This window comes from Lithobates pipiens, unplaced genomic scaffold, assembly GCF_037356315.1.
Source record: "Lithobates pipiens isolate NorthernLeopardFrog02 unplaced genomic scaffold, aLitPip1_a1.2 Scaffold_16, whole genome shotgun sequence".
Classification (NCBI taxonomy): domain Eukaryota; kingdom Metazoa; phylum Chordata; class Amphibia; order Anura; family Ranidae; genus Lithobates; species Lithobates pipiens.
The window spans coordinates 619,671,066-619,684,969 of NW_027507748.1; the positions used below are offsets into that span (position 1 = coordinate 619,671,066).

The window sequence follows — 13,904 nt, forward strand, 5'->3', positions numbered from 1 at the left end:
GCATGGTGGTGGGAGTGTCATGGTCTGGGGCTGAATGAGTGCTGCCAGCACTGGGGAGCTACAGTTCATTGAGGGAACCATGAATGCCAACATGTTCTGTGACATACTGAAGAAGAGCATGATCCCCTCCCTTCGGAGAGTGGGCTGCAGGGCAGTATTCTAACATGCTAACAACCCCAAACACACCTCCAAGATGACCACTCCCTTGCTAAAGAAGCTGAGGATAAAGGGGATTTACTGGCCAAGCATGTCTCCAGACCTAAACCCTATTGAGAATCCCGGGGGGCTTGCTCAAACGGAAGGTGGAAGAGCGCAAGGTCTCTAACTTCCACCAGCTCCGTGATGTCGTCATGGAGGAGTGGAAGAGGAAGTGGCATCCTGTGAAGCTCTGAAATCCATGCCCCAGAGGGTGTGGGCAGTGCTGGAAAATAATGGTGGCCACACAAAATATTGAAAATTTGGGCCCAATTTGGACATTTTCACTTAGGGGTGTACTATCAGGGCTGGCTTAGCCCTTCTTTCTCTGGGCTGGCTGCTCAACTGGCCTGGCTGACTACTCGATCCAGTTACTGGCCTCTGGCTATGCTTTGACTACGCTTTTTCTATTTACCTTTTTTTTATTTTTATTTTAATAAACAAGTGTAATTTAATTGTACTTCTGTCTCGGTCTGATTCATGGTTTCTGACATGTACTTAATTTTGTTGCCTGCGGTTTAGACATTATTGGCTTTGTGTTGAGTTATTTTGAGGGGACAGCAAATTTACACTGTTATACAAACTGTATACTCTCTACTTTACATTGTAAACACTGGCCACAATCTGGCCCCTCTAAAGTCTGAAGGACAGTAAACTGGCCTTTTGTTTGAAAAATTTGTATTTCCCTGGTTTAGATGGATAGTTTAGCAATGGCATTGTATATGGAAACAGATTTTTGCTTTTTTTTGCAGGTAGTTCGAATTTGGGATTTTGAGACTGGGAAGCAAGCTTTTGAATTTAATGATGCGCATGGAGATGCTGGTATCACATGTATGACATTTGATCCAAGTGGAAGAAGGTATGTTACAGGAACACTGAACTCTGCGTTACTCCTGACCTTTGAAATTTGTGTTATATACTCCTGACTACTGCACTTTGCCTTACATACTACTGGCCTCTGAACTCTGTTAATTACTCCTACCTCGATCCCCCCCCCCCCCCCCCAGTAATCTGCTTTACTTACTCCTGACCCTGGGCTCTGTGTTGCTTACACCTAACCCTTGCACTCTGCCTTAGTTACCTCTAACCCCTGCATTCTGCATTACATACTAGTGACCTCAAAACATTGTGATACTTACTACTGATCCTTGAATTCCTCAAACCTTCCTTACTTTTGCACAGGGCTTCCCTAGGTTATCTCCCTAACAAAAGAGGACACTGTGGCCTGATGCTCTTGATCTCTATCACGTTGTTCAGGATGTTCTCCACTTTTCCATGCTTGCCTACCCCTACTCCATTCATTTGGGCTGCCAGGGGGCACTAAAAACAAGTTGAGATGCAGTTTTACTGCCCATGTAAAGTCCCCAATACATCTAGACGTTTGTCTATTCATGTCAATGGGGGCATGCTGCAACTGCTAGCCAAACGCTTGATCGCTTTTCAGAGCGACTGCTAGTGTGAATCTAGTCTAAAGCGTAAATCTTTGAGGAATTTTGGACTTTTGCTTTTTAAGGGTTTTTGGCATGTTATAGCTGTCATTCAAAGTAGGGGGTTCTTTTAGCATTACACTTCAATTACTGAATTCCTTGTTCATTTTTACAGGACACTGAATAAATTGCATTGTTTTCAATTGATTTTATTGAGCAACAAGCCTTAAAGAGGAAGTAAACCCTGATGAGTTTACTTCCTCTTTCATTCCCTGCAAAGGTAAAGCATAATGGACTACTATGCATCGCATAGTAGTCCATTATGTGTCACTTACCTGACACAGGAGCCTGCGATGTCACCGCTGTCCCCTGTAGTCTGGCGCATCCATCTTCTCGGTGGGTCTCACTGCTCCGCCGCTGTCATTCGGCGAAGCCGTGATGGCGTCACTCCCACGCATGCGCATGGGAGCCGCCACGCATGGCATATCGCAGTTGACGGGTGCCGCGCTCAGTGCCCCTGACAGATTTTTTTTCACCATCTGTGTCCCATTGCAGAGATTTCCCTTCAGTTCCTATCCCATAGCCAAATAGGAAGTGAGAGGAAATCCCTGCAAATAAATGAAATTCCTTGGGAACCTCCAGGTCACCAGAACTAGTGCCCCTTTTGGAAGATTTCTCCTCTAGTACTTCTCTCGGGACAACCCAAAATTTGGGATTTTCTTTTACATTCACCTTCAACAATAATGGTAAGCAGGATAAATAGAGAGGGTCAATCTCCCTAACAGGGGCACAGACAGCAATAAAAACTGAAGGTATTCTAATCACTCTATCCAAAACAAAAAAAGGTTTCACCTTTAGTTATACTTTAAAGCATTCTCAACCTTCTGCAAGCAGCTCCCCCCCCCACCCCAATATATTTACCAGATCCTGATCTCAATCCAGCGATATGCACAAGAGCAGAGGCTCTCTCAGCTCTCTTTCTCCTCACTGGCTCAGACGTAGGAACCATTGGCTCCTGCTGCTGTGAGGAGGGAGTGGGGCCAAGGCACAATGGACACTAATGGACACACAAAGCAGGATCAGGAGCAAGCACGCACAAATATCCCCATAGCAGACAGCTTACTATGGGGACACCTAGCTGGGGGAGGAGCCAGGAGTGCTGGCGGGGGACCTGAGATTAGAAGAATCGGGGGTGCTCTGTGCAAAATCATTGCACAGTGCAGGTAAGTATAACATGTTGGTTATTTTTTACATAAAATTTTATCTTTTACAATCAGTTTAATATTTGCAATTTTAATACATGAAACCAAAGATACCAAAATACTGCAATGCCACACCGCTGACCTCAAAGCCACTCTGCTCAAAATTTATTTTAATCAAAACAGAATTTAAGTGCCAAACAATGGTAAATATGTTAACAAATGGTAGCCATGAATGTTACAACAAGATTCTATATTCAAACATGTTAATTACAGAATTTCATCTCGCATGAGCAAATTTCATAAAGTGAGTGGATCAATCAAACATTGAGGATTTCATTGAAAAGCATTAGTTACAGTGGTGTGAAAAAGTGTTTGCCCCCTTCCTCATTTCCTGTTCCTTTGCATGTTTGTCACACTTAAGTGTTTCGGAACATCAAACCAATTTAAACAATAGTCAAGGACAACACAAGTAAACACAAAATGCAATTTGTAAATGAAGGTGTTTATTATTAAAGGTGAAAAAAAATCCAAACCATCATGGCCCTGTGTGAAAAAGTGATTGCCCCCCTTGTTAAAACATACTATAACTGTGGTTGTCCACACCTGAGTTCAATTTCTCTAGCCACACCCAGGCCTGATTATTGCCACACCTGTTCACAATCAAGGCATCACTTAAATAGGAGCTGCTTGACACAGTAAGGTCCACCAGAAGATCCTTAAAAGCTACACATCATGCCGAGACCCAAAGAAATTCAGGAACAATTGAGAAAGAAAGTAATTGAGATCTATCAGTCTGGAAAGGGTTATAAAGCCATTTCCAAAGCTTTGGGAATCCAGCGAACCACAGTGAGAGCCATTATCCACAAATGGCGAAGACATGGAACAGTGGTGAACCTTCCCAGGAGTGGCCGGCCGCCCAAAATTACCCCAAGAGCGCAGCAACGACTCATCCAAGAGGTCACAAAAGACCCCACAACAATGTCCAAGGAACTGCAGGCCTCACTTGCCTCAGTTAAGGTCAGCGTTCATGCCTCCACCATCAGGAAAAGACTGGGCAAAAATGGCCTGCATGACAGAGTTCCAAGGAGAAAACCACTGCTGAGCAAAAAGAACATCAAAGCTCGTCTCAATTTCTCCACAACACATCTTGATGATCCCCAAGACTTTTGGGACAACATTCTGTGGACCGATGAGACAAAAGTGGAACTCTTTGGAAGTTGTGTGTCCAAGTATATCTGGCGTAGAAGGAACACTGCATTTCATAAAAAGAACATTATATCAACAGTAAAATATGGTGGTGGTAGTGTGATGGTCTGGGGCTGTTTTGCTGCTTCAGGACCTGGAAGACTTGCCGTGATAAAAGGAACTATGAATTCTGCTGTCTACCAAGAGATCCTGAAGGAGAATGTCCGACCATCTGTTCGTGTACTCAAGCTGAAACGAACTTGGGTTCTGCAGCAGGACAATGATCCTAAACACACCAGCAAGTCCACCACCGAATGGCTGAAGAAAAACAAAATGAAGACTTTGGAGTGGCCTAGCCAAAGTCCTGACCTGAATCCTATTGAGATGTTGTGGTATGACCTTAAAAAGGCCGTTCATGCTCGAAAACCCTCTAATGTAACTGAATTAGGACAATTCTGCAAAGATGAGTGGGCCAAAATTCCTCCAGGATGCTGTAAAAGCCTCATTGCATGTTATCGCAAACGCTTGGTTGCAGTTGTTGCTGCTAAGGGTGGCCCAACCAGTTATTAGGTTTAGGGGGCAATCACTTTTTCACACAGGGACATGATGGTTTGGATTTTTTTTCACCTTTAATAATAAACACCTTCATTTACAAATTGCATTTTGTGTTTACTTGTGTTGTCCTTGACTATTGTTTAAATTGGTTTGATGTTCCGAAACACTTAAGTGTGACAAACATGCAAAGGAACAGGAAATGAGGAAGGGGGCAAACACTTTTTCACACCACTGTATATACTGTCTAATAAATATTTTGCATTTACTAGGTTGATCACTGGAGCAAGGGATGCCTGTCTAAAAGTGTGGAATTACAATAATGGACAGTGCCTGCACACCCTGAGAAGAGGTAAACAATTGCTTCCTGTATGTCCCTGCAGTGACAGACATTTTACCATCTATCACCGCATATAGTGTAAATAGGTCTGTATGAAAGCATTTGTTCTTTTTAGAAAGGTGATCTGCATACCACCTCCCATATTGTTTTTGTTTTTTTGGGAACAATTGGGAACATTTGTTTTTCTAATAAAGGAATTGTCAAAAACTGTCTGTGTTTTTTTTCTTTTTGACACTTTTTTGGTGAATGAGTAGGGTTACAATATACCCCATACTTATTCACATGGGGGGGGGGGGGGGCAGAGATCTGGGGCTTCCCTAGCCCGATAAGCCCCCTGCCCGTATACCCCCTCAACCACTGGTCAGGGTCGTGAGTCCCTTGTCCCCATCACCATGGGGACAAGGTGCTTTGGGGTGGGAAGGGCAACCATTTTTAGCATGTCCGGTATGGATTGGGGCCGGGGAGGGACCCACGCCTTCTCCCCGTTTTTTTATTGCCTGCAGTTCCTTTATGTACATTTAGCTGTTAGCAGGAAAGCCCACTGACAGCTGATGACTCATTGGTTGTTAAGGATGCAACAGTCGGCTTCCCAGCCCACTCTTTAAAGTGGTTGTAAACCGCAGATGTAAAAAAAAAAAAAAAAACACCTGCAAGGCAATGGCATAATGTGTTAGTATGCATCGCATACTAGCATACTATGAAATACTCACCTTGAAACCAAGCCCTCCAGCGCTATATTGTCACCGCTGAGAAGGCTGACATATTCCTCCAGTCTTTTTTCTGGGTTTGCACGCTCCAGCCAATCACATATATTACATAGTCTGGCTGAAAAAAGACACAAGTCCATCCAGTTCAACCAATAAAGGGAAAAAATTAAATATATATATAAATATATATATATATAGATATATATATATATATATATATATATATATATATATATATATATATATATATATATGTATACATACATACATACATACACGCATATATGTATAGCCCTATATGTACAATCCTATAACCACAGTTGATCCAGAGGAAGGCAACAAAAACTGCTTTTGGGGAGTCTATTCCACATTTTCATAGTTATTACTGTGAAGAAGCTTTTCCGTCATTGGCATGCTGGGCCACCGGCTGCATCCAGGGTGAATATCTCCTTAACAGTGCAGGTGTAGGAGATATTCATTTTACCTACAGGTAAGCCTTATTATAGGCTTACCTGTAGGTAAAAATGACCAACTGGGGTTTACTACCACTTTAATAACCAGCTAAAACTCACACTGGACATAATGTACTAACGTGCTGCAACCGCACTGCAAACGTGCCGCAACCACATGCCAGTGCAGTTGCGGCGCGTTACCATAGACCCATACACTTGAATGGAAGGCATTGAAAGGCTTCAAAAGCATCCAGACTCGACATGAGGCTTCGATTTCGAAGCGAAGCAACACAACGATATGCTAACGCTTCATGTTTTGATGTGTGAATAGCACTATGTGCTGTTCATTGTATCGTTTCCATAGGCATTTGAGGGGCATTAAAAACGCCCCTCAAACGCCTGCTTTCAACGCCAGTGTGAACTTAGTCTCAACCTGATATTTGCATGCGAATGTTATAATGAAGTTAGATTGTGGAAGAGCTGGTGTTGCAAGATATTCTTTGATTCTAAACAAGAGTTAGTCTTCTCACACCTAAATCTTTCACAAGCTAATAAGCTAGAGCCGTTGTAGTGACATGCATAGAGGACTACACTGGACCTTAAAGCCCAACTGCGCCCACACTAGAAAGGTTTCAGAGCTTGCTTTGTCTAGGGAAGAGAAAAGACAGTATTACTTACCTGATCCTCAGCTTCCCTGGCAGAAGGCACTCCCCATGCTCCAGCAGTGGACTGTCCCTAAATGTTATCATGTCCAATACTGAGCTATAGACCCTGCTTTGGTCTTGATGACATCAGGACCCTAGACTACTGCATAATGGGGAAGAAGCTGTGGGTACTGGTCTAGCTGCTGGGAGGAGTGGAGGATCGAGTAAGTAAATCTTTTTTTGTTCCCCTAGACCATGGGTCTCCAAACTTTCTAAACAAATGGCCAGTTTACTGTCCTCCAGACTTTATGGGGGCCGGACTGTAGCCATTGGGAGTAAAAATTATCTTGGTGTTAGTGGGATTAAACAATGCATCTTTTGTATTAGGGGGGAGAACAGTGCCCTATAGCTGGTGTCAGTGGGAGGAATAGTGCCCCTTCATTGGTGTCATTGGGAGAATTAGTGCCTCATCATTGTTGTCAGTGGGAGGAAAGTGCCCCATCATTGGTGTTAGTGGGAGGAACAGTGCCCCAACATTGGTGCCAGTGGGAGAATCAGTGCTCCATCATTGGTGTCAGTGGGAGGAATAGTGCCCCAACATTGGTGTCAGTGAGAGGAATAGTGCCCCAACATTGGTGTCAGTGGGAGGAATAGTGCCCCATCATTGGTGTCAGTGGGAGAATCAGTGCCCCATCATTGGTGTCAGTGGGAGGAAAGTGCCCCATCATTGGTGTCAGTGGGAGGAATAGTGCCCCATCATTGTGTCAGTGGGAGGAATAGTGCTCTATCATTGGTGTCAGTGGTAGAATCAGTGCCCCATCATTGGTGTCAGTGGTAGGAATAGTGCCCGGTCATTGGTGTCAGTGGAAGGGATAGTACCCCATCATTGGTGTCAGTGGGAGGAATAGTGCCCCGTCATTGGTGTCAGTGGAAGGGATAATACCCCATCATTGGTGTCAGTGAGAGGAATAGTGCCCCATCATTGGTGTCAGTGGGAGGAAGAGGTCCCCATTGTTGGTGTCAGTGGCAGAATTAGTGCTCCATTGTTGGCGTCAATGGGAGAAATAGTGCCCCATTGTTAATGTCAGTAGCAGGAATATTGCACATTGTTGGTGTCAGTGGAAGGAATAGTGCCTTTTTATCAGTGGATAGAAGAGCGCTCCAAGGGCAGGATAAAGGCAAGCAAAGGGCTGCATGTGGGCCCACAGGCCGCAGTTTGGCGACCCCTGCCCTAGACCAAGATGGGAAGTGCAGGCACAGCCCCAATGCAGAGGATTATTTTTTAGTTGCCCAGATTTATTCTTTAAACGTGATATTATCACAAGTCGCCAACAGAAAAGCCAAGTGTTTACTGCCCATAACCCTTTATACAGCTTTCTTTACTATTAAAATACAGGTACTCTTTGGGGGAACATACACAGAGATTCACATCTGGGTGCAGCTTCTGTATGTGAGAGGACATGTGAAGAGTCAGGTGGAATTAATAGAGGCAATGTAAACGAGTGCTGATGTCATTGCGATCTGATTAAATATCCCTTTAATGTTTTTCAGAAAACAAGTCTGATGAGATCTGTGACTGCACATATATAGAAATAAATAGAAACAAGTAAGATCATTTATTTACAACTGTGTGTACTATGCATATACTACTTTTGCTTTGCATTTTACCTCATTCAGGTCATCTCTTTAATACATACATAGTTCCCCATGTTTTGTCTCTTTTAGAAATGCTGCAATTACTGAAAAATACTAAACAGTCAGAAGCTCCTAATGTAGTGTAGTGGGCTGGTGGCAACACTGCCTTCGATTGACTAAATTCCTAATCAGTGTTGTCAGCTCTGAGTTCTCTCCTGGATTGCAGATCTATGTACTGACATCACCACCTCCTCCTTTCCTCATCTCTATAACTTTAAAGTGTATTTCCACCTTGCAGCCAAACTGGGATAGCACCGACTTTGTATTTGTTACATGCCCCCATTCACACAGCAAAACATGAAAAAAAATATTAAAAAATTGAAGCTTACTTTTTTTAGATGTTCTATTCTGGACCCTCCGGCAAGAAAAAATCCCAAGTAGTTCTCTTTGTTTATGAGGGGGCTTGGCGGCTGTGTTTGCCTTTTTCCTGTCTGTACTGTGCAGGCAGATCTTTATTATCAATTGTTACTAGATTTGAACACTGTCTGTCCTAACAAAGGGTTTAAAGTGTAGAGGCCAGGCTTCTAGCATTGCACGTTAATGAAGACAGACCTGGGACAGGCTCATTATAACATTATTCAAAAATCCAAAAAACCAAGCAGTCAGCCATGACAATACCTCACGAGAAACATCCAAAAGGTGAGAATAAAAAAAAAAGAATTGGGCAAGCTGTGAGAATGGGAACACATTACAAACATATAGTGGAGATTACTCAAATATGACTGCAAAAGTAGAAATTTGCTTTAAACCCTTGGCTGCCAGGGGTCCTGACATCATACGGACCTGCATTCCCCCTTCTGCTCAAGGTCACTTCAGTGATCCGCAGATCAGAGCTGTTGACTTAAAATTTTACACTTTCCCTACCCTCTGATGCTGCCACTGCCCTTGATGTTTCTCCCCACTGCCTCCCCATTGTCACCCTGATTCCTGCCTTCCCCACAGCACCAATGCCCACCCCCATCGTCACCCTGATTCCTGCCTTCCCCATAGCACCGATGCCCATTGCACTGATCAGGTGGATATCAATTCAATGGTACTCTTAGTTAACTGGGCCAGGTTCTGAAAAGTTCAGCCCAGTAAATTTCCTACTCTGGCTTGAGCTGATTTTATGAATAGAAATTCCTAAAATATATTAATTATCTCACATATTACCTACAGTATGTGTGCCACCTTCAGGCTGTTGTATGCACAATTTCCTATGCATTATTATTTCTTTTTTCTTTCAATACTTATGATTACACAGTGAAATCATAATCTCTGCATTTGTGGCTGTGTCCCTTGCGCTACTAAGGAGTAACAAATAAGGTGTGCCTATAATCGGAAAGTGATAATAAAAAGTATAAAACCGGTGTGTTCACATAACACAAATAAAAAGTAAAAGTGTATAAATTGGTCTCGCGCAATGATATAGTAATCACTTCAAACACTAAGTGCAATAAATATAGAACTAGATAAAGTGCAGAAGAGGGTACGTAAAATCTACAAATGGCTCCCCCAAAGGTGAGCTAAAATAATGTGCAACAAATGACCATCAATATGTCTGTAAAAAAATCAAAAGTAGATAACACTAGTGCCCATATAGATGATAATCAAATCTTGAATAAAGAAATAGTGCTGCGGAAGTCCTAAATGAGGGATGGTAAACAAATGGGATATGTAAGGGATCTCCAGTCCCACCCAATGAGTACCGTCCCAAATGTAAACTTGAAAAGTGTTAAAATGGACTTGTAGCCAAAAATTATATGAAGATATAGATAATGTCCATAAATGGTTATTCCACGAATGGTCCCCTCAAGAAATAGTCTTGCAGGAATCTTACCTCATAAATGAAGAAAAAGCATGTCACTAAGTGATTGGACATTCCACACCATCCTATTGGGACCTCTTTCTGTTTGTATATCCTATTAGTGGGGCCAGAGGATATTTCTCCAACTACCTTGGTTCTTCACTACACCATTCTAATAGGCTCCGTAGGTTGCCCAGTAGGTAAGGGAAAAGGAAGAAAAGAGGGTGCCTCCAATAGTGTAGTATGTACAATGATATGTGTGTTTATAAGATTAACAACGGGTGGACTTTTACATTAAAAATGGTTAAAAACAAGCAAGAAACAATGAACTCTGCGTTCTCAGCGCCTCCTTATGTCCCTTCCGGTGTGCGTCTGATTCCAGCCACTCCCTACGCGTTACGTCAGATCTCTGCATTTCCTTGAGCATGGTCTTCATGTTATATGTGCAGGATTCCAAAAAGCTCAGTCCAGTCTTTCACTGAGCCACCACTACAGAGTGGGTTGGCATGGCAAACTAATGAAAAGCAACTTTTACATTGCAATGTAAAGCAATTTTTTATTTGTTTTTGAATTTGTTGAAAAACACACAATTTGATGTTTGGGTTAACGTATTCACTTAGCTTAGTGAATGAGGAGAAGTTTTGTTGACTTCACTCATCCAATCATCTGCAAGCAAAAATCCTCCTTATTTTCTTTGTAAAAGGAATTTTCACTATGGTTTGCCCAAATAACTATGATAGGTAAAAATTCACTTTGCAAAGTGAAAATGAACTGGCTTTACTTCTTTAGTATATCATTATATATGTATGTTATAGTCCAACATTGTAGGGCACGGGGGCTTTCCTCTGTATTTACCTAATTTTCTGAATGTCTCAGGTGGCGCTTGTGCACAGCGGCAATGCAGGTGGAGGAGGAAGTCGAGAGGAGCCTAGTTCCTCTATGGCACTGGTTCTCAACCTTACTAGTGCTGTAACCCCTTGATAAAATTTCCCAAGTTGTGGGGACCCCTAACAGTAAAATTATTTTCTTAGCGTGGATTGTCAGCACCCAAGGCAAGACAAGTAATTTGAGCCCCTAACCCGTGGACATTTAGTGCTTCCTGAGTCTCTTCCACTTTTACAGTATTAAAACCCCTTATGGTACATTTTAGGATGTACCACTACTTCTCTTTGTTCTCCTTTCTTTCCCTTTTATCTCTCACTATCCTAATTTCTTGTTTGTTTTCCCCATCCCTCTCTCTAGCCGTCTTTCTTGTTCTTTCTCTCCCTTTTTCTTTGTTCCTCCCCCTCATTTCCACTCCTTTCCACATATTCTCTATTTTTATTCCTTCTCTTACTCCTTGGTGGGGGAGTGGGGGGAAAGGGATGAGTGGCAGTGCTGGCAGAGAGTTGAGATGAGTGGCAATGCTGGTGGGGGGTGGGATCAGTGGCAGTGCTGGGAGGAGTTCTGATCAGCCAATTTAGGTGCTCTTGATCAAGGTCATCTGCTGATCTGAGAACTGTAGTGGGGACTTTTAATGGCAACTATAATCACAGGTAGTGTTATTCACTGTGTCTCTGACTTTGTGGTGTCTCGCTGACACCTATGCCGAAATCAGGAGAGAGGGTCTCCTCCAGCCCCTCCCACTTCACGTTCCTCAATAGTCAGCTGACCTCTAGTCTCTGCCCCCCACTTATGCCGTGAACTGAATGGGTGGCAACCAGGAACAGCCCAGCTGGGCGACCACAAGCTCCAGGGACAGTCCTACTGGGCTGCTGCGAAAAGGCTGGGAGAGTGGTGTGGACTTCAGGAACAGCCCAGGATTGAGTAACCCCTGGCAAATCATCAATCGACCCCAGGTTGAGAACCACTGCTCTATGGATGCTGGCAACCCATGTGACTTTGCTAGCCATCTTGGATCAGGCAGAGTCTGTTTAAGTATACACAAAAAGTGCAGCACTAAAAAAGGTGTTTTAAAGGATATACAAAGGATAAAGTTCATAATGATAAAAGTCCAGATAATGTGATTCCGAATGGCAAACAAGAAATCTTGTGAGGAATCCTCCACCAGTGGGTGTGCACACATTGCTTCCCGCCGTAAACTGTGGACTACCCTATAAAGTGCTCACTGGCGCTCTTTGATATCGGAGTCACCTGGCGTGATCTGATTTGTAAACGCCAAAAAAATTCTTCTATATCAGACTCCATATGACAGAGACTCCGCCAGATCATAAAATATCAACAAAGCAGATAGACATCTCATGGTGCAGTATGTTCAAAAAGGGGGGGTTTATTAACCTCCCTAGCGGTATGATTATTTCTGATTTTATGTGCTGAAAGAGGTGCAATTATTTTGCATGGAAATTTGGCGTTTTATATTGTAGGCCTGCAATTCTTAGGAATAACTCTCTTAAATCTGTTCAAACCAGAGACTAGTAGACATCCCGGGTATGATAAAGTTTCTAGCATAATAAATAACTATAAATAATGATAACAAATAATAATAAAAATTATTCAATAATGTAATCAAATCCAGAAATACAGAAATTTTCTCATTTGCACAATTGTCGCTGTCATTAGATTTAGTGTTTGATGACGGATCTCCCCACAAATCGATATCGCTCAATTCTGCAAGTGATTCTAATTTATTATTGCTGTTTTCTAGCTGGTCTAAAATCACTTTTGACATAAAGGGACACTTTTTGGTTGCTATGGACAATCTCCAAATTCCAGGCAGAAAAAAACTGTATTTATAATAAAAAAAGTGCATGCAGGGCACTGCACAGACCACTAGGGACAAAGGGGGTGTGTAATTTTTTATATAGTACTGTAATCTTACAGATTACAGTATACTGTATGTGTTTTGACTTTTTTGAATTTGGTGCCGATCTCCGCTCCCATGTGTCGTAACGTCGCTCAGTGGCACTCGGGCACTGTGTGAATCGAGCGGAGGACGGCTCGCACACACAGCGTGGAGGACATCGCAGGATCCAGGGGACAAGGTACGTAACTCTCCTTGTATCCTGCAATGCAATCCCGAGTCTGGCTCGGGGTTACCACTCGTGGTACTGAAATTCCACCCCGCGCCAGACTCGGGAATACCGCCAGGCAGGTTAAAATACAAGATACACACTCACTGTGCAGAAGAAAAATTGTGCATGTGAATCAGTATAAAAACAGAGATGTGGGTCTCCCTAGAGGAAAGTTTCTCGCGAACGCCTCTTAAATTTTCGCCCTGGAACAAATGTCCAGCGGGCTTAGCACAACACCCTCTAATCAGGGCCACTCTAAAAATTTTCCATAAACTTGTGGCCACACACCGGATAGCGACAGTCCCAGGCCCTATGTCCCCCTTGACCCAAAATCCAGATTTCCCCCCGGGCCTGGAGACAGGGTCTTTCTTACTTGCGGATTCTTCTCCTATTCTTGCCTCTCACTTTATATCGGCGGGTCAGACGCGTTCGTACACCGATTTACGGGGCGACGTTTCCCTTCAAGCGCTACCCTTTTGGAGTTATAGACAAGCTTGCCACTACATACTGACACCCACGAGAAAACAGAACATGATGGGGGATCTCACCACCTTCGAATCCTTATGTCACAAGAGCGAACCAGTGGCGAGAACCACATCCATCTTATACTCACTCTTACACAACCTCGGGGACCAGGACGCACCCAGATTCAGGGCTCAATGGGAGTCGGCTTTCCAAACACAGTTTACGGACATGCAATGGCAAAAT

At 43.2% G+C, this 13,904-nt stretch overlaps 1 protein-coding gene across 2 annotated transcripts in view; it reads left to right on the top strand.

The window, feature by feature from the left end:
• LOC143983938 (cilia- and flagella-associated protein 337-like) overlaps nucleotides 1-13,904 on the top strand; it is a 221,461-nt gene that overhangs the window by 137,859 nt on the left and 69,698 nt on the right. For both annotated transcript variants that reach the window (XM_077484093.1, XM_077484094.1), the window contains exons 17-19: nucleotides 948-1,054; nucleotides 4,834-4,913; nucleotides 8,256-8,310. In XM_077484093.1, the coding sequence (XP_077340219.1) occupies nucleotides 948-1,054; nucleotides 4,834-4,913; nucleotides 8,256-8,310 (242 nt within the window). The remainder of the gene's footprint in view (nucleotides 1-947; nucleotides 1,055-4,833; nucleotides 4,914-8,255; nucleotides 8,311-13,904) is intronic.